Here is a 22,998-nt window from a genome sequence, read left to right as displayed (position 1 = left end):
ATTAATTAAACATTTTATTATTTGCTCAAATTGAATACAACCTTACTAATCTCTTATATAGCCACGTCCAACGGCTATTATTTTTAGATAAGTTTACCAAAACTAGTATTTCCGAATTTGAAGAAATATTAAAACCAACTTTTTAAATTAAACTCTTCATATACCCTAGGTACCACATATTGGGGTCTAAATTCGTTTTTAAAGTCCAAATTCAAAACTTAAACAACTACACCTGTTCTATAGCCTTGATAATTGCAGATTTATTTACAGTTTTATCCGTAATTCCCCCTACTGTGTTGCGTTGGAATTTTGGCAATTAGGCCATAAAAAAGTTTATATAGGATAGAACCTCCCTTTTTTATCATCATTCTTTTTATTTATTTACCTCCAATTATTGATACAGGTTCTTTAAGGTAAAATAATCATTAGTACTTAAGATTTTTCAAAGAATTCAAAGAATATTATTTAACTTTAATATATATTGACTCAAACCTATCTTTAGTATACTGATTTTCATGGATTGATCACGTTGGAAAAAAATACTGTAACTTGCACCAGTACGTCCACATATTCCAACTTATCATCATAGTTCCTTCCACAATTCTCTCCTATTCTTATTAAAATCACTAGATCCAATAACAGTAAAGTCATTTCCATTAATAAAGATCGTATAAAAATACATAACATAAGTAATTGAAAAATAACTTTTTTAAATTTCTTTGCAACACCAGAAGGGATGGTTGGAGTGCGGAAGTAATTTTGTAATTACCATGAGCTTTGTCTTTTTAGTATTTTGGACTATTTATATTTTGTAGATCCCATACTTTTAACCCACGGGTGCACCGGTGTCCCAACACAATAACTAAATAACCTGAAAAATAATGGGTTCCATTTTAATTTTAATTAAATCGTAAATGTGTCTCTTATTAATGTGTTTAGATTAAAACAAGATCGGTTACAGCATTTATTTATTATTTATTGTCTTTGAAAATTAACAGTTTTATTGGAACTGTATTCAAGAATTGTTCAAAAATTTATAAATAGGGGGCGGATTTATATGCAAATAGATACGAACGAGATCATTCCAATATATAAACATACTAGGGAATTCGAATTATTCGATTTTTCTCTTGTTCGAATAAAACGAATAATTCGAATAAGAGATTTTAACTTGTTCGAATAATTCGATCACGCGTTTAAAATTAATCGAATTACTCGAATAATTAAATTTTTTTTAAAAAAGTAAAGAATGAAGTTTTAATGTCTTCTTTTAAATATATTATTGTTAAAGAAAAACAAAAAATAACGTTAAAGTTAACAATTCAAGTATTGATAATGTTAAAAAACATTCGAAAACAAAGTCCATAACTCCCGAACAATCTACAAAACAATTGACTAGCAAACCCATTAGTTTCCGTTTTGGAGCTATGCTTTAAAAAATTTGAGCTAGTTGGGCATGATCCTGAATTCAAATACAATATAAACGTATTAAAAACTTTTTTATGTCGTTCATTATTAATTCGGGTTTTAAATTGAGTAACAAATTCTTTAGTAAATTAGTTATTCACTATTTCTAAATTATTTAAAACAAATTGTTTATACATCAAGCTCTATCAACGTTGCCGAATCTTTGCTTAATAAAGTGGTCTTTGGGAATTACACAATAAAGAGAATCTATCCAAAGTTTGATATCATTGTCAGTGAACATGATTAATTTGAAGTCAGGCAGTGCATTTTCATTGGTTCAAGTCCTAAGTTAAAAATTTTGAAAGATTTGTTTTTAGAATTGTAAGTTCTTGCAGTAATATTTATATATTTATAGAAGGAGCTATCGGAACACTCATCTGCAGTGATCGAAAGTCCCTTTGTCTTTAGTTATTTGTCGAATTTCAGAAACAATACAATTTATGTGAGTCATTATTTTTATTTATTTAAATTTGAAACTATGAAAATTTTTATGCAATTTAATAAATTTATATATGAACATTTATTCGTTTTATTCGATTATTCTACATCAAATTGTTCGAATTATTCGTTATTCGAAAATGGCCATTTTTAAATTGTTCGAATAATTATTCGTAAGAAATTATTCGATTAATCGAACGATCATTAGTCGAATGAATACCCTAATACATACATATATATACTTTCACTATTCTATTAATATAAATATGTAGAGATTTTTCCAATAATAACAAAATTCTTTTTATGCAATAATAATCTTAAAACAAACTGATTTCGGTTATGTTATAATTCAACAAAAGCATACAAAAATTGAGAAAATAAAAATGGATGTCGGTAAATTAAAATTGTTTATGTTTTTTTTATTTATTGGGTGTTAAAATGCGGGACTCACAACGTATCTTTTGAGCGCGGCTTTGTTTTCAATAACATATATGTCATTTTGAGGGTTGCATATCTGTCATTTATTAGCACTTAGTTATTGAACATTATAGGGTAAAAAAAAAAGATTTTATTACTTCGAAAATGTATATATGCTACTTGAACGCTATAAAAGAAAGTCAGTTTTGCATCGAATTAATACTAGCGATGAAAAATGGATCCATTACGATAACCCGAACCGTAAGACATCATGTGTGCAGCCCGCCAACCAGTCGAATCGAGACCAAAGCCAAGTATTCAATACACTTAGGTAATGCTCTCTATTTGGTTATTATCGAACGCAACTTATAAGTGTGAAGCGAGCATTGGCCGAAAAACGTCTGAATATGTAGCCAAACATGAAATCTTAACATTCCATCATTGCAACTTTCGGCCACATGTTGAAAAATCTGTCAAAAGTTATTTAGAATGAAGTGTTTTGGAAGTTTTGCTTCACCCTCATTATAGTCCAGACCTTGCCCCGTCCGACTACTATTTCTTTCTCTCGATGCAGAACGCTCTCTGGAATACTCTTCACTTCAGAACAGAGTATCCGAGTATCTTGACCTCAAAAGAGAAGCAGTTCTTTTTGGCAGGGAATCCATATGTTGCCAGAAAGATGGGAAATAGGTAATAGGTTGCTCTAAAGAAGCTAGAATTTTATGTATGTCGGAGGGTATACAAAATTCGTCTTAGCCTTAAAATTCGTACTTGGTTTTTTGCTTCATGCTAATTTTTTAGGGAAATATGATTGTTGATGGTCACTTGGTAGGTTGGTTGGTCGGTAGCCAGGAATAGTTGTGTGTACTCATGTGTGTGTTTGTGTGTGTCATATTTATTTATTAACATAAAATACACAATTGTCATATTCAACGTTTTCATCGTCTTGTGTTAGTTGTTGTTGGTGTTGTTTTTGGCATTAATCCGCTGCTTAACAATTCATAAACAAACAAACAGTCAGACAATTGAAGGAACCCAAAGAGAACCCACTTACTAATAGAGGCGATAAAAGGATTAAGTCCTACTTACATGAATAAATGAGTGAATTGCATTATTAGCAACCGTTCTCCTTGAAGAGGATTAATTGAAATACATACTCGCACTACTAAATACGAGGTGTTAAATTAAAGTTACAAGCATTATAACAATATACACAAATTAATACATTTATTAGGAATTATTTGGTTATTAGTAAATAAAGGAAATTGAATGAAACTAAGTACTTAGTTAATATTTTATTCAGATGATTAATTACTAAGTTTAAAAAGAAAAGAAAGAAGAAATGACTACAATTTTCATACACTGTTTGCCTTTTAACTCTATACAAATCGAGGTATTTTTTTTTTGTATATCTCGTAATATGTTTATGACATGTTGATATATGTATATGATCCACATACGAAAAACAATATTAAAGTATAAAAAGTCCAAGAAATCAATACGTGCACGGAAAAAGTGGCAAAATTAATTAGCTAATTTTATTTATATAATAAACTAGCTCAACCCGTTGCGCTTTACTACCCCTATCGAAGTAAAATAAAAAAATGTGAAAGGATTTTATAAACTAACAAACAAACAAATAAATGAATGTAAGTAATTCAATACAGACCATTTTACGGCAAAATATCTAAAATGATAAGAGAGCTATTCGGACAATGTTTGAAGAATCTAGCAATTATAGTTCTCAAGATATTTAGAAACAACTATTTTCTTTGTATGGTAGGTGACTCACCCCCCTTTTTTCTACCCGTCCAATTTTTGGTTAAACCTCATGCTGTGATAAGAAATTGAATCGTTTATAATTTGAAGACTTTCACAATTATAGTTCTCCAGATATTCAAAATTAACTATTTACTTTGTATATGAGGTGCCACGTCCACAAATCCCCATTTTAGGTTCATGTCGTAATATGAAATTGATTCATCTAAAGTTTGACATTAACAATTATAGTATTCCAAAATAACTACTTTAATAACTATGATAGCCCATTTCAGCCGCCCATTTTCAGCCAAACTCCGTACAGTAATAAAAAATTGATTTATACAAAGTTTAGATACTTTTACGATTATAGTTCTCCAGATATTCGAAAATACATATTTACTTGTGCCACGCCCCCTGTTCGGATCGGCCCCAGTTTTGGGTAGACTTCATGCACTAATAAGAAATTTATTCGTATAAAGTTTAAAGATTGTCACAATTTTAGGTCTGCTGATAATCTATACTAACTATTTCCTTTGTATGGGAAGTGCCCCGCCCACTTAAAATTTCAAAATAAAAAGTAGCCTATTGTTCCTTCCAGATATAGAGGAACATATAGTAAAAATTTCAAGAGAATCGGTGTAGTGGTTTGGGCTCCTATAAGTAACAGAATAACAAATAAACTGACTTCCATTCATTTTTACATATCGTCATCTTAAATGCAAATGAACGTAACTACACTTTTATTTTTTTTTACAGGAAAAGCAAAAAGGTCATAAAATCAATAATAATAAAGTATTCTTGGCAATTTTTTGCGTTTCAATTTCCTTAATAAAGTTATAATTTTCGATCGCAATTGCGTGTGTATGTAGTTTGATAAAAAGAACCACAATCAATCAAAAACTCGATTTTGAATTTGTATGTAGTTACGTCCGTTTGCATTTCAGGTGACGATATATAGATTCAAAATAAACTTTTTCAATTCTATTACATTTTTCAAAAAATAAATTAAACTGTGGAAACCTGTTTTCTTAAGCTTAATCTGAATAAAGTATAAGAAAATACAATTTCATATTTGGTTGGGAATTCGAAATAAATTCCACAAGCATTTTGGTATATTCTAGACCTTATTTTTTATTTGAAATTTCTTGTTTTAATAATGTTTAACTCAAGTGATTTCATGGCAGTTTCAATGAACGTCTACTATGTCCAATATTCTTTTTACCAAAAAGACTATTCTCATTTGGGATTTTGGCATTGCTACTAAAGATGCCAAAATCCCAAAAATTCTTAAAATCTGAGAATTGCATTTCTACAACCTTAAGTTTTATTTTATTTGTTTTAAAATTGTTTAAATAGTTAACGAGTGACAAAATACAATAAATTTCTAAATGTTTCAGGTATTTCTCTGCTTTTGACCTGTAAATGGTCTGACAAAAATTTTAAAATTGCTGTGGACATACAATAAAATAAATAAATAATTTACATGAAGCCTTTGATTTATCCGTCTAAAAATATCGTCAAATGGCTATTTTAGCTAATTTTAAAATTATCATGAAGTTTACAACATATTTTTTTTATTCAAAATCGTATTTTTCTTATTTGTTTTGATTTAATTTTGTATTAGGCAGCTAAATTAATTTTTTTCATGAAAACCACTTATAGCTTCCAAAAGTATTATGCACTTATCTTAAATGTGCAGGTATGAACAATGCACTTAAATTAACGAATTTATATGGAGTTTGGTAAATAAATATACAAAACACAAGTTTTGTGCACTTATATGCAAAATGCTCTTAAGTGAAAGGCAGTTAAGTCAAAACTACTGTATATGGTCGGGCTTGGCAGACCATACTTTCTTATATCGATAACATCGATAACATTCGATCTGCTTTTGCCTTTTCGTAAAGGCATTGAAATTGCCGGAGATTTCGTAACCTGAACAATATAAACGCCTACCAAGGCTGTAGAGTCTACAGACTATTTACTTTTGGTTGTAAGAGAGAGCATAATTAACAACAATATTCTATATAAAAGGAAGAACTCTTAATAATTCCTTAAAACAGAGAAATATATTGAAAACAAGTAAGATGAGCAAAGCACTAAGTAAATGAGCAAAACATTTTTCTTTTCAAAAACATCAAAAATTAATATTCGTGAGTGATTTTCGGAAGTGGGCCTTATATGGGGGCTATGACCAATTATGGACCGATCACCATGAAACTAGGTATATTTAATTTTGTATTTCCAAAAAATTTTGATTCTGCCCTTTCTGTTTTGTATTAATTTCCATTTTTGCATTGTTATTGTATATTTTGTTTTCGCAAGTTTCATTAAAATTGGCCCAAAAATTCATAATATTTCGCTGTCTATCATATAGAAATTCCAAATATTTCAAAATTTTACATTTGACCTTCACGATTTAAGGGTTAACGTTGTCCGATGTTATTAAAACTTTCAGACTATATTTAAAATTACCTGGACTATAATATTATGAATAGGTTTTACTTAAAATTCATAACAGTAAGGAAATTCGGCTCGTTCGCCAAAATATGGCCAAAAAATTAGTTTTTCGAGAAAATCGCAAAATTTAAATCACAGGTACGGAAAAACTATAGAAGATATTGTCATACATTTTTCATATTTTTATTCCCTACTATGATCGTGCGGTGGTCGAACTTCGACCACTTTTAAAACGCTTTTTACCACTTTTATGAAAAGAATTTTAAAACAATTTTTGATATTGTGCATATCTAGAGAAAGACCCCTTTCACACTAGGCAATTTAGTTGCGCAAGTCTCTTGCCCAACAACAAAACAGCATGCTAAATTTTCTTCTCCTTAACCCGATATTACCTTAACCCGAAACCATATATGTATGTTTCAATATTAGTGGACAATAACATACTTAAAAGTGTCCCACAAAAAAACGTCTTATATACGTTTTATTGTTCCCAATAAATCCCAATGTAATGATCAAAAAATTCTGAAATTTGTTTAACAAAACTTTTAAAAATATGAACTTGGATTTTTGAAACTGCCATTAAAAAAATTAATTTTTGGTTATACCTGCGAATATGTTAACGGTATCCTACGAAGACAAAAACTCATATATGGAATAGTATATTTGGATATACTTCAAGTAAAAATAAGCTTTTATTTAAATATTTCTCAAAATATGTTAATTTTGTTCTTACATTTCTTATTCTAGTGGCCTGAGACACATTAATGGCCTGGCGAATTTTTAATAACATTAACATTTCTTTTATATCTTATTAGAAGGACAATTACGTACACATTTCGATTCTTTTAAATTTAATTGCAAAATTTTTACATTTAAACGGTTAAAATCATAATATACTTTTGATGTTTTAAAATTGGAACTTTAAGAATACCGTTATTTCTTGTTTTTCGCAAAGTGATCGAGAAGAACTATAAGTATTTACGTACTACCCAGCAGTTAAGTAAGTATCTCTTATAGAAAATAATTGTCCCTAATGGCTGATCATTTGGCTGAATTCATGAGTTCTTTGTAGTTCGTACAGAAGTAAATTGTTTATTTTGTACATCCCATGTAATCCAGCGTGAAGACAATTTTCGCTAAAGTGTATCTAAGTAATCTAGGTTTTATACAAACGGTTTTGATATAATTCACATAAAGTTTATTTACTTTTTGCTTAAGTATACTTAGACTACTTTGGACCAGCTATCAGTGATTGTAACCCTAAGTGATAGGTAAAATCACTAGTTCGGAACAGTCACAAAGTATAGCTGGGTATGGAATAGCTACATGAGAACCCCTGCATAGTTTTTCGTTCACTTTTGTATCTCTGTGACTTGTTCAATGTTTTGAACATTTTTGATTTATTGTCACTGAAGCTTTTAAGGAAGCGTTAAAAAAGCACCGAGCACTGACTCAATGTTATTCACTTTTAGCACTGAGTAATGATGTTTCCTGTTATAATTGATAAATGCAGTTGATTTATTTTTTTTGTAAAACTTTCATTTATATTTTATTTGGTATTTATTAATATTGTCTAATTTTGTGTGTTTTTCTTTGTTTAATTAAATATTTATTAACATAATAATTATAATAATAATAATTAGAATCAATATTTTAATTGTATGTTACTTAAAATTTAGATACTTTTCAATGATAAGGATTAACTATTTGTAGTTGTTTTTTTTGTATTTTACAAACTTAAAACTAAAACTATAATTACGTTTTCCTTTATAAACTAATGAAGTAGAATAGAGTTCTGTTTCTTTTGTTTTTTGAATAATTTTTTTTTAGAAATGTAAAATTTAGTTGATCAAAAACCCTTGAATGAAATGTTTTCAATATTTAAAAATCTTAACTATTTCACTGTAATATTCCGATACAAGTTATTTTTTGTAATGAAAACGAATTCAAACAATTACATACATACTTATTAACCGCATTTAAATAATATACACATATTAATTTACTTAATTTATTTAAATTCTATTGTTTATAAACTATATTTAAAGTAACGCCATACAAACATGAAAGTTAATAATAATAATAATAATAAAAAGAAAAAATATTTGAAAATTAAATTAAAATAATAAAGAAAAATATTACACAAATAATCACTTGGTTGTTGGTTGATAGTTAGTTGGTTTTAACATATTGACACAATAGAGACAAACCTTATATGAGTACACTGCGAGAAATGATGATGCATTTGTCATAATTACAACCAGTTGAATATAGAAATTCCCAATTTGAGTGCTATATATGGGTACTATAAATGTAAAATATATTTGACAATAACTTAATTTCTCCTATTTAATCCTTATGCATGCTAGTTTTAAGTAAAGTCCAGTTTTAAGTAAAAACTCAACTAATATTTCCGGAATTTCAGCACAGGAATAGCTCTATTATACGTTAGATTGATGCTTCGCAATACATAGCCTTTCAATACATTTTCTTATATAGTTTTGTTTTAAGATTTTCTTCAAAAATATTTTTCCTGAAATTGTCTAACCATATTCCTAAGTTACTTCGTTGGAAAGGTATGGAAATGCTTTAAATTTGTTTGTACTCAAAACTATATACTATACTATCACTAGTACAGAAATGTTGGATTTTTTATGTTACGATTTCGATGATTTCTTCAATATAGGAGCTTCCAAAAGTTAATTTTTGTTTTAATTATATATCAGCAATTTCTTGACCGATTTTTTTGATTTTCAATTCCAAAAGTCTCGCGGACCATTTGTTATCTTGGGACTTCAACATACACACAAACAGGCGGACATAACTACCCAGCAGTTAAGCAAGTAGTCAATGTATACTTTAAAGACAGTAATTGTAACAAATGTCTTATCACTTGGCTGACTCCAATTTATATATTTTGGTCATTTGACACGTATGTGCTCTTTGTAGTGCCCAGATAAGACAATTGGTTACTTTATACATCCCAAGTAATCTAGCGTGAAGACAATTGCCACTTAAGTGTCTCTAAGTAATCTGGAGTGTAGTCACTTTAAACGTTTAACGTACTTTATAGAGACGTTAATGAATATTGTAGAAATTACAAACTGAATGAAAAACTTAAATTACCACTCATGGTGAATAGTAGTATCAAAATATAAAGCATGATTTCAATGTGTTGAAGTAATCTCGTAAAAAAAAACTACGAAGTGGCAAAATCAATTCGTGAGCTAGTAAGTATCAGATATTTTTCTGCTTCATAATTAAGGCATAATTAAGCATTTCTAGGCAAGAGTTTTAAATTAAAAATTTTACAAGAAATATTGGCCGTCTGGAAATTAATGTCGCACATTATAAGAACCTGATCATCAATATTTATGCACTTTTAATTAACTTGTTGTAATAATGACAATTGTTCTAGATTTTTTTCAGTGTACTAATTAATATTTTAAATAGAATTATGTATATAATTTCGGAATTTTGTTTCTTTTCGTTAAAAAATTTACAAAAGCTTTAGGTACTTAAATACTCTTACACTTAAATTGTACAAATATATGAAATGAGGACACAAACACAATTTTTTTTTCTAAATTTAAAATTAAATGAAAAAAAATAAAAATGAAATCAATTGAAATTTTGTTTAATTCTAAAGTGTGGTCAGATCGTAATCTTGTTTTATGTGCTGTTGCAAGTTTGTCATTAGATCTTGTGTATGTTGCACATGCCCTTGTTGAAGTTGTGAATGTAGATTTGATTGCATTGGATTTGTATTATTATTGCTATTGTTGTTGTTATTATTACTATTATTGTTGTTGTTGTTGAGATGTAGACTATTATTGTTGTTGTTACTATTTGGATTGTTACCATTCATGCTGTTGTTATTGGCGTTGCCGCTGCTGGTATTAACATTAACATGAGAATTTTGTGCGGCCGTTGATTGAGATCCATTATTGTACGTATTACAGGGCATTTGTTGTGGGTTCATTAAACTTGCAGCATCACCCGCTGCTGGTATATATGGTGGATTATTTAATGATGTACTCACATCACCCATACTTTCTAAACTATCTGAGCGCATACACTGTAAAGAAAACAAAAAAAATGTGAGAAAAATTCAGTGAGCAAATTGAATAAATTTCATTGGAAAATTTATATTTTATATTATAAAAATCATAAAGGCATAAAAATAAATAGAAATTGCGTGAAATTATTAAATTTATCATATTTGTTATTTGGATTGTAAAGATTTATATCGCAAAATAAAAATGTCGACTGTTTATTTCAGTTTATACATCATAAATTAAATAATGTTAGTAACTTATTGAAGAGAGATTATACCGTTTTCCTTGGCCAAGATTTTTATGTTGCCAATAAAAAAGGGTTTAAGTTAAAGCTGGTTTTGTAATTGTCTAAGAAAGGTTTAAAACGTCAAGCCATCAGCAAGTGCTGTAAGAATTCCTTAAGCTAAATTTACACTATCTGAGTTCGTTTAGAGGTTATTCTCATTATTTTTTTTTATCACAGATCACGCATGATTGGTGTCATCCTAATTTTATTCAGTATTGTTTGATAATTCGTCATGGAAAAACTAACACCGCAAAAACGTCTCCAAATTAGTCTGCATTATTACGGAAATCAGCCTTCTGTGAGCAATGTTTTTTTTTTCTTCGAACAACAATGCCTTTATTGAGAAATCATTTTGGTGACCTGCTAATTTCGTTTTCCGGACCTGTCAACTCTAGTAGGCAAATCAGTAGTAGGCAAATAGAGGGATTTAATTTGTGTGCATGTATGGGTTTTTACGCTCTTTAACGCTCTATTGTTTACATTCGGGTTGTGTACGTGTAAATTGACGAAAATCTTCGTAATCTGAACAATATGAAAGCGCATCGCTGGTCTAGATCATGTGAAATCACACCTCTGAATTTTTTCTTTGTTGTGATGTCAATTCAAAAGTCGCATTTCGTGAGATACCGAAAGCAATGCTGGATAGAGTGAAAATGAATAAATTTCTTCATGGGATATCACAGTCTCCCAAGTTGGAAAGTGGTACCAGACAACTGCGTTTGTTTGGATTTTTCAAATACTTTTAAAATTTTTTCTAATTTTTTGCTCCGAAATTTTTTGTAACGAATATTGAGAAGAAAAAGATATAAATAAACGAATGTCCAAAACATAGTGGTAAGTATCTTCTGATTAGAAAAAAAACGTTATTGTTGGTTTTTTGATCAGAGGAAAAAACAAATTCTAGTTAATGGATTTGCTTTAAAAAATAAAGCCATCGAAATACAAAAAGTCTTTATAATGGTGGATTCCTATATATTCAAGAAGATACTTTGTCAGACTTCCTAAAAAATCAGGGGAGACGTTACATCCCGAGCTGATTTAGAGGAGACCTTAAAAAAATCAAATTAATTGAACACAATCTAAGTCCTGATGTTATTTTCAATAAGGACATTCTGTACAGAACTGTTCTCTATTGGAATGCTCTAAGGCATCTGGAAGAAACAAATTAAACCCTTTTCTTCTTGGAAAGGTAAGTAAAACCCGCTCGTAATACCTCTTAATCTTGATACAACGAATGGGTCTGACAACATATCGTTCACTATATTGGCATTTGCCTGTATTTGTTGTACATAATTGTATTCCAGCGTTTGGAGACGCATAAAGAACTTTATAATAATCGTTGTACAACATTTAATATAAAAATTTTGGAAAACTCCTTATTAACATAATAATATCCTTAAGACTCTACTACAAACTTTTAAAATGTCATGCATCACAACAAATACTATTAATTTCAGAAGCATTACCCCCAAAATCCTAAATTCTCAATAATATTTACCTCATTTATCACAGGCTGTTGTGATTGTTGGTGCTGCTGCTGCTGTTGTTGTTGCTGTTGCGCCTGCTTTTTAGCACTGACTCGTTTTGGTTTTTTGGTCACTGGTGTTATTGGATTGCCATTTGCGTCGGTCTTTTTGCGTACATTCTTTGTATTTGGTAATTTATTATCTTTCTTCCATTTCATACGTCGATTTTGGAACCAAATTTTAATTTGTCTCTCCGACAGCACTAATGTGTGGGCAATTTCAATACGTCTTCTGCGGGTTAAATAACGATTATAATGGAATTCTTTTTCCAATTCCAGTATTTGATGGCGTGTGTAGGCGGTACGTTGTCTTTTTGGTTCCATGCCTGGCTGATATGAACCATTTGCTAAAATTGCAGAAAAAAAACAAACAAACATTAATAACTAAAAAAGAAATACAAAATATAAAAACAACATAATTTTATACTAAATAAGGAAATGAAATGAAATAAATATAAACACATGTTATGAAAAAATTAATTTAAATTTAACTATGAAAAAAAACATGGACAACGGGAAAAATATACATTTGAAACAGAAAAAACTTTAGTTTTTGTGGAATATGGACTCAGTGAAAATAGGTTTAAATTTGTTATAAACCAAATAGATCATGTTTCAAGTACTTTTTTTACTATAACAGAAATATTCATTTAGTACATTACAACATTTTCATTTGCAACTAATTCGGTTATCTCAATAAAATTATTTTCTTTGTGTATGTAAACTTGCATATGGGAAATTCCATGTCATCGTAAGTGACATTTGTGCGCCTATAGAGTGGAATAGAGAGTATTTGAAAAATAATTTGGTATTTATGTTACATTCAGAAGGTAGAGTAACTTCGGGTATTGTGGACTATGCGTCTAATGTGGACCAGTGTCTTTTTTCACAAACTATTGAAGGTATGATAAAACTGATTTGTCGTACATTTTACAATTTGTTTGAAACGACAATTGCACATTTGCTGTCATGAGTTATTGATATGTTGACTTTATATTCTTGTATTGAAATTAATGCGCGTGCTCAACATTTTTTTCGGCTCAAGTAAGAAACAAAATTTGGTACAGTTACTTTGTAGAATTTAATGTTTGGTTGTTTTATATAGTTAAAGTGGACACGTAGTTTTGCATATATTTGATAAGAATTTAAGCACATTTAGATTATTAGGTAAAAATATTTTTTTACCACTGTAACCCAAGTTCGTGTAATGTGGACCACTTAAATTTCTTGATTATGTACTACTGGTCCATATTACCCGACAATAACTATGTACTTTGTAAGCAATCTATCTAAGCCAAGAACGCGACTTTTTAGTTTGTATTAATAAAAATATATTGAAATTAAATTTTTAATCATACATGATTAGCTGGTTCATGAATTTTATGTATTAAATAGTAGTCCACATTAACCTCATATAGTGGTCCATATTACCCTCCAATTTTTTTAATGCTGGTTTTTGGGTTCCTTACAATATTTTCACATAATTTTTTGATCCTTTGATGGAAAAAATTTTCAACTGCAAAAACAATTAGAGAATACATTAGCTAATATATTGCTTCACAACTTTTTTAATATCCATATATATTGTGGCCAAAATTTAGAAAAAACAAAACGGTAGTCCACATTACCCGAAGTTACTCTACTATATTTTAAAATAATAATAAGTTCTTTCGAAACATTGTTGTCCAAAACATCAAGCGATATAAGCGTATATCGTACGTGACATAAAACGGAATTAATTTTGAGTTACATTGCTAATCGTGAGAGGAGTTATGTTTTCTATTAATTTCTTACACTAAACCAAATATTTTTCCTTTACAATCCATCATATTTACTTAAAAACAATTTTTGGATGATTTCATAATAAATAAAATTTAATAACGTACTTGACATACCGTAGGTGACAGATTTTGCTCTTATTGTAAAACAATATATATTATGTAAATATATGTATGGTAGAAGGGGGATCATTCGCCATAGGGGCACATCTGCCCAAATGGTGATTTCGTAAAGAAGATTTTCGAATTTTCTCATACAAACATTTTTCATCTATATAGTATATAAAAATGGATGTATGTTCCGAATGAACCCAAAAATGGCTGGACCGATTTTAATGAAATTTTCAGGGAATCTTCAGAAAAGCCCAGCGGGTAACACTCTAAAGTCAGATTTTTGATTTTCGGTCTGTGGGCGGAGGGGTGTGTCAATTTTTACATTATACCGCTAATGCCATCTATATATATAAAAAACCGCTGGACCGATTTTGATGAAATTTTCAGGGCATCAGGTAATAGCCCAGCGAGTAATACTGTATAGTCAGATTTTTAATATTCGGTCTGTGGGCGGAGGGGCGTGTAAAAATCCAATTTATACATTATACCGCTAATGCCGTATATTTCATAAAAAATGTGTGTATGTATGTTCCGTATGGACTCAAAAATGGCTGTACCGATTTTGATGATATTTTCACGGTGTCTTCAGAAAAGCCTTTTGGGTAACAGTGTAAAGTCAGATTTTAATTTTCGGTCTGTAATAAACAATTTGGTTTACTCTTACATATTAGGTACATGAATAAGAAATTTCCATACTGAATTTTTGAATTCATTGGAACCAGCCGAAATGCAACTACATGTATTAACATTGAAGGTTGATTCACCGACTTTGTCCGACACTGTATATTAATATCGAGATTGATATGCACTATAAACCAGATGTTTTCTAAAGGCCAGCAACGCGTACCGGGTTCAGCTAGTTGTGAATAAATTCGGAAATAGTCAATCCCTTTTTATGATCGATATCTCATTTTATTGCTATTATATGTGGGTTTGTGATAAAGTGATAAACCTGAAAAATTTCTGCCGTTTTCGATTTTTCATGTTTTTTCATATTTTTTTAAAAAAATATATTTTTTGCTTCAATTTGTTATTATAACTCCGAAACTACAGAGCCGTTAAAAACGCAATATATAAACAGATTAAAGGTTATGTAAATTTGAACTTTTCCAAGACTATTTCAGTAATATCGGACTAACCCTAATTATGTGGAGAAACATCTACAAAAATTCGTAATTTTAGAAAAAAAAATAAAAAAAAAACTTCTCCATAGAATTTAAAATTTGGACCATATTTGTACTACTGGAACCACAATACATCAAAATTGTGTAGTGGTTTAAAAAGCCTCTAACATTTTTTTGATTTTGTTGCCCTGTGTTATTTATCATCTTTGAAATTTGGAAAGTTTAATTTTACATATGATGTGAGGTAGACGCCATCAATTGTTTTTCAAAAAGCTGTGAAAAAATTTCATCTTGTGAATTTTTTTCTACTAACTTCTTTAGTTTTTGTGATACAAAAAAGATATTGGTTGGTGATAGAATGTCAATAATAGAGAACAATAAGTGACAATATATTTTTTGATCATTTAATTGTAAGTACGATAAAATATATGTATGTATATTAAACATGAAAACTTCCCCTGGGGAACATTCGCCAGATACAAGTAATCCCTGTGATGTAGAGTAAAATGTTGATAAAATATTGGAATAATCAGTCGCAATTTGTTTAATTTGTTTTTGTTAAGTTATGCGAAATAAACAATAAATATTTAGTTTATTATACTTTGTATTGTGAATTAAGGTATATAACAGTAAAATACGTTTTTTTTGTTTTATTTTACAAATGACAAATCTGCCCTCTTTGGCGTATTTATCCCACGGGTGGTGTGGTTTCGCCGTTTTTTGTCAGTATAGAAATGTTAAAAAATAAGTACATTAAGATGAGATATAAGATTCTCCTTCTACCCTATCCAAAAACTAAAAAAATAAATGGAAAATATATATTCGAATTCAAAAAACCAGTTGATAATAGCAAAAAAAAAACAATCAGATCAAATTCATTTCATACTACAAGCTAATTGGGAGCCTAGTTTTCGCCGCAATTTTAGCCTAAAACAAACTAATTAAATTAAAAAATTAAATATAGTCAGTTTAAACTATAATAAGCTCTAAATACTTTCACATAGTAACATTTTAGTGTTTTCTGATATTCAATTGGAATTGCCCATATTTCAATATGTTTTTAAACTTGAAAATATTCTTACAAACTTTATGTCTTAAATAAATTTTTTATATTTTGTCCTTGTCATTCATGAATTTAAGTTTTAGTTAAATATAATATAACATTCACAATTAATTACAATGTCAAAATAGCTAAAAATGAAGTACATTTTTGGAACTATTAACTTCGCGAAGTTGGGGCTTCGTTGCCCCCAAAAACACCCAAAGGGTTTTAAGATCAATCGCACAACATTTGTCAAATAAAAATTGCACAAAATACATATTTCAAAAATATATCAAATAACAACAATGCACAGCTGTGCGTAATTGTTGTAATACAAAAATGTTCCAAAAAAAAAACAAAGAAAAACTTTGAAACCAATGTAACTACATAGTATGAGGTATTTTCCCTTCTTTAGGCCTTAAGGAAGTGTTATTGACCAATATTGTTGTTGTTGGAAATGCGAGTGTATTTTCTTAATTATAAAAACAAAAGGGCGAATAAATGTGAAACAGCGCGGCGTCTTAAACGGCCAAGAAATAGTAAGTAAGTATGTAGCACAATATATTAGTTTACATTTCCAATTTGACGTTTTACGCGCCAGGATAATTAATCAACTTCAAAGATATGACGAAATGGTAAATACTTGCACAGTAACATTTTTGTGTAACAGATAAACTTTTCGTGTGTGCGAGAGTTTGCAGGAAGGCAGCACCTTAAACCTCTTTTTTACGCCGCAGTCGTTTCTTTTTAAGCATAAAAACAACCCCTTCTTGTTAGTTTTTCTTACAAAGTTTATGTTCATTTTAAATAAATTAATTTTCACTTCCAGTCTCACACCTGCTGTTGTCCTACAATATTTTGAATTAAAATAGAAATTCACTATTTATTGTTTGCTCATGTCTACAATTTGAACTTCCATTTGAATTAATCTTGTGAAACTTTTGACAGTCTTTATCAAAATAAAACCTTTATGCTTATCCTCCTCCCTCTTTCATCAGCAACCAACATTTAGTTTGAGTTAAATGCCAATAGAGCCGTAAAGTTTTGCATTAGCAAAAAAATTTTGTTTTTTTTTTCAAGGTTATTTTGTTTGGTTTTTGTTTTGCAACAATTCGAAACTGTATTCAGTTTGAATTATTGTTTTATTAGTGACAGCTTCATCAGTTGTCATTGGGTAGATTTAGTTTGATTTGTTATAGAGAAAACTGTGTTATAGCTAAAAGTTTTAAGAGCAGCTTAACTGTAATAAATACATCATCGTTTTTGCTGTAGATGGTGATATAATAAACCATATAAAAAACGATTATATATTTAAATTATTGGGTATTCAATTTTTTCACACAAAACTAATAATTCTAAAATGTTAAAATGGTTCGAATTATTCGATTTTGTATAAAAAATTTTAAAATTTATGTATAAAGACAAATTACGTTGAAAATTTATTAATAAACTTTAAACGAATCTGGTAAGAAATTTAATCAAATGGCATCCAATTTTTTTTAGGCCATGAAATATAATTCCCGGTTTCTTAATTCTGTTTCCCGGAAATAATAAAAAAAATATCTTCATTAGCAAATTAAGCCAAAAATTAGTAAAATTTATCAAATAAAAGATTTAAGAGGTTAAAATTGGAATTCTTTTGGTTTTCAAAATGAACTTGAAATTTCAATTTGTATTAAGTTGACCTACTACAAAAGTAAACTTTCTTGTTTTCAATAAACAGTTTTCTGTTTTTGTCACACTTAGTTTTATTTGTAGCATTTCTAAAGCCTTTTGGAAAAAGATTTCCTGATGATCTGGCCTAAGTAACCAATGAAATGCGCATAGGAACTAGATTATCCCCCAAAAATAAATTTCAGTGAATTTATAAATAATTGGGAATTCAGCCCACTAGAACTTACCAAAATAGTTTTGGTTGTTTCATTCTAAATGACGAAATTTTTCTGTTGTAGCTGAAGAATGTTTTTTTCAATTATTTAACCCTTAAATGCATGATTTTTATTTATTATATTTCATTCATTTAGCTTTAGTTTGATTTAGAATTTCGTTAGCTGAAACTTTTCGTACTCCATTTGATTTTTCTGAATTAGAATCTGAATCAGTATCAAGATTATATTCGTCTAAAATTAAGTGGAACTGGAATGTAGACAATTGGCAACAATATGCGTTAAAAGGTTAAATTGTGATTCTTCTTTGTCAACTGATTTTCGGTTGCTAGTATCGAAAAAATCGAATCATTCGATTTAGAACCTATGTAAAAACAGGTATCAATGAGATCCAAGTTAGTTCCAAATGACACGATAAAAGAATAAGCACATAGATTTATCAATGTATCAATTCCTGATCTAGGTTCCACCATATTGAATGTATCCTCTATGTCAAAAAAATGCATTTAAAGTAAATTCCCTATAGTTCACAGATCTTTCTATCAGCCCAATTATGAATAAAAATTCTACAGGAGTAGAATTTTCCCATTTTTCCTATTCAAAATTAATGGGAAAAAAACTCCCGGGGAATTTTTTATTCATAATTTGACTATATATAAATCAGTAATGAAATTTCAATTTGTATTATAGCGTGAATTTATTCGTTATCAACATATTGTGCCTTAAATAAAGTCCCAGAAGCAAGTAGTGATCTTGAATTAAGGACTCAATAATCATTTCAATAGTCTTCAGAAAAAAGAAAGCCTGATTGGTCTTTACTTTATATAATGTCCATCTTGATGGAACATGTGGTACACGTTGTCATGATCTAAGGATCAATAAAATCAATGGCGCCATAGTTTTGATTTAGATGTACATCTGAACCAGGAGATTTATATGGACGAATGATTTTTTTATTTCCTGTCGTATTCGGTGCTGTATAATCAGTGTGTCGGTGATATCGAAGATATCAGTGTACTGATTTTCCATTGCGTGTCCCGACTGTTCCAGATTTGATTATTTATTATAAGAAAATTTTAATTATTTGTTTTTAAACAAGTAAGAGAGCTGTATTCGGCTGTGCCGAATCTTATATACCCTTCACCAAATTATACTTTAAAATTAAATTTTTAAATATTTTTAGGTAAACAAGATTTTTTTTTTTTATTTTCGAAATTGATTTTTAATTTATTTTAAAACATTTTTTTCCAATTTATTTTTAATATTTAAAATTTGTTTTTTAAATTTATTGAAAAAAAAATGACAAAAAAATTGATTGGAAGTTTTGCGTATAAAATCAGTTTTTTATCATTCATCTAAAACAGATTGATAGTAGGTAGGTATCGCACACGAACCAAAATCAGATTCCCTTTGAAGAAACACACTTTTTGCAATAGTTTTGAATTGTTTTAGTTCCTCCCTATTAACATATCTGTTTCAGTTTTATTTTCTCTACGGTCTTTTTTTTTATTCATATAACATTTATTTATTTTTCTTTCGTTTGCATTGTTCAAAAGAAATTTTAATAATTTTCATATTAATAATTGCGTATCATTTCAGTTTTTAACAGTTTCACACAAAAAAACTATATATAAGAAATGTATATATTACAAAATTCTTGTTGACGGATGTCTTGATGATGAAGTCTTTTTTTTCATACGTATGGCTGGACGGATGAAAGGCTGGCTGGCTGACTGACTGCCGTGGATGTGGTTGAACTACAAACAACTGCCACATTTGAAAAGTCATGTCATAAAGCAGAAATAAACTTCAATAAAAACTGCATTGTCATTGATTACATGTAATAAAGGATGAAATTTTTTACTCCAACAAAAAAAGTAAAAATTATACAAGAATAATGGAAAAAATAAGGCCAATTGTAATGATATTTCTTCTCATTCTCTCATTCATACTGTCTGTGTGATGAAATGGCCAATTTAAAATGAAAACGAAACTAAACACAATGCTGCCTGATCATAAAAGAATAAAAATGAGCCACTAATTCACACAAGAGAAAAGTGTGAATTTAATAAAAGAAATAACAGAGTTTTAAAGGAGTGAATTATTTGAATTTATTTGCAAAAAAAAAATTAATTTTAAAGAAAATATCATAACATTTAAATACCGTTAACTTTATTCTATAAATTGTGAAAATATCATATTTGTTATTCGTAATTGAGTTAATTCGATACCTAACCTGGAGTAAATTCATAAGACCTAACCTGGAGTAAATTGAAGACAGATTTATTATACAAATACTTACCCCCATATGCATAAAAAAATTTTAAATTTATCAAAGGTTTATAAATCAAATTTTATATGGAAATTTTGTTTTATAAACCTTTGATAAATTTAATTTTTTTGCATATGGGGGTAACCATAGAGAATTATACATAGAGACAAGACACTCTGATTTGTCAAACAAAAATACAACAAACAGTATTTCTGATACAACAACAAAATACATTGACTAGCATGTATTTTGTTGTTGCAAGAGATAGGTTTTTGACAACAGACTTAGGTTTTTGACAATTCCGTCTCGTCTCTATGTTACCCTATGGGGGTAACTTTCTAATTTTGATAGAAGAAGTTGTTGCAATAAAATGATCAATTCTTCTAATTCTAATTTCAAAATTTAAAGTTTTGTTTACCCCAGCGAAAACTTAATCCTTTTTTGTCGATCAGAAACAGAAATCACATATATAAGTTTCTGATTATAAATTATGCGTGTCGTGTTTTTTATTACTTGATTTTTATAAACATTCATAAAATTCCAATTATAATTTTATAACATACTCATAACAAAATAAACAAACGAGTAGATGTTTCTAGATACAAACATGTGAATGTAGGATGAACAAAAATTAAAAAAAAAATGTTGATACGCAGAATTCACAGTTTGTTAAGAGTGTAGTAGATGGAGTAATAAGTAGTAGATATGTGGTTGTTAAACTCGTAGAATAGTAGTAGTTAATTTTATTTATTTTTCATTTTTACAACAATTATGCGTTCAATTTAAGTTCGTTTTTTAAACACCGCCACCGCATGTTGCTGCTGTCGTCATACCCACAAATTTTCGACTTGTACATATTTTTTTCCATGATTTATTACTTGAATATGACTAAACAGTTTTCGCCATTTGCAGACACATTTTTTTTTTGTATTTCAGTTTCATTTTTCGTATTTTAACATTTCATTGAAATGTAAACGTTGAATTTTTGTATAGAGTCTGTCGCACTGATGGACGGACGGACGGTTGGACTGACAGACATTGCGTCATGGTGGCACGGCTCGTGTATTGATCAAGTTTGCACTGTAATGTCATTTCACAGAAATTATGCCAGTCGTTACTTTTCTTAAATTCGTTTCAATTCTCTTTTAAATGTATTTGAAGCGAAGAGCGAGGGAAGAGAATGATAAAAAAACAAACAAGAAAAGCCATACCGTCTTTATGATTGTTTTATTGTCTTCAATATATTTTTAATCCTTCACCAACAAACATGATCCATTCATTGATTGATCAGCTTGATCAGCCAGCCATAAAGGTAGACAGACGTTCAGCTCAATTTAAAGATTTTCAACAACAAAAGGTTTCAAAGCATGTATGTAAATATACTTTTAGACGGCTTGGCAATCAACTTCCGGGCTTTAAAATAGTTCAAATCACGATCAGATAATGCACATGCTCACATTCGTACACTCGTTTTACACTCACACACCAATTACAGTTGGACTATTCAAATTCAGCTGATTTACATTCGTTATCATGGATGGTTGGTCGGTTGGATGGCTGGATTATGAGTTCATTCATAGTGGGACAAATACTACTCGTAATTGAATAATGATTAATTACTTTTTCTTCTGATGTTTATTTAAATGATTTCTATTTAAATAGAAATATTTATTCAAATGTATAAATAAATGTTTTTATTTATTTGTTTTATTTTCTACTTTCAGTTTAGCAAGTGATTTTTAATCTCTATTAATAAAGCGGACAAATTTATCAAATAAAGTTATGACATTTGCTTAACTATTTATTTATTTATATCTATTTTCGTATTATTATTAATTATAGAAAATTTGCAGTTCATGGAATGAAACACTCGAGAAAAAATTAAGGAGGTATTTGGTATTGCTTTGAATACTGAAATAAATATAGTTTAGTTAAACCAAGGGATTTTGAGATATGTAGGTTAAACAAATGAACACTTTTGATTGTGAATAGGTTTTCTGTAGTCGATTATTCGACTTCATTAACCATTTTGTTTATACCCACAACAATGGAAATATATCTGGCCCCACACATTGGAGCATTGAGTCACCGGCAGTGGTTGTGTTAGATTTAAATTCAAAACTTATAGTTGGGGTATAGTTGAGCCTATAAGTCAAGCGAAGTTTTATTAAAAATAAAGATTTATTTGTTATCATAATTTACACAATTCATACAATTCTCAGTGTTGAAATTAAAACTGTCTGTATTAAAAATATTATAAAATTAGATATTAATGGTAATCGAATTTTCACATTAAACTAAATAACTTAACAAACTACAAACTCTTTTCTGTGAGCGTAAACATTTATTTAGCAGGAAAATAAAACAGAA

General features: G+C 29.1%; 1 protein-coding gene across 1 annotated transcript in view; it reads right to left on the bottom strand.

Annotated features, from left to right (window-relative positions):
* Positions 1 to 10,186: 10,186 nt before the first annotated feature.
* The window catches only part of Dfd (Deformed), a 37,240-nt gene continuing 24,428 nt past the window's right edge, over positions 10,187 to 22,998 (bottom strand). The window contains exons 4-6 of the mRNA XM_065499148.1: positions 12,386 to 12,759; positions 10,497 to 10,621; positions 10,187 to 10,388 (exon numbers count right to left, since the gene is read on the bottom strand). Of these exons, the coding sequence (XP_065355220.1) occupies positions 10,187 to 10,388; positions 10,497 to 10,621; positions 12,386 to 12,759 (701 nt within the window). The remainder of the gene's footprint in view (positions 10,389 to 10,496; positions 10,622 to 12,385; positions 12,760 to 22,998) is intronic.

Source organism: Calliphora vicina, chromosome 1, assembly GCF_958450345.1.
Source record: "Calliphora vicina chromosome 1, idCalVici1.1, whole genome shotgun sequence".
NCBI lineage: Eukaryota > Metazoa > Arthropoda > Insecta > Diptera > Calliphoridae > Calliphora > Calliphora vicina.
The sequence above is the reverse complement of the archived record's forward strand: the minus strand, read 5'-3'. Positions and strand labels throughout refer to the sequence as shown.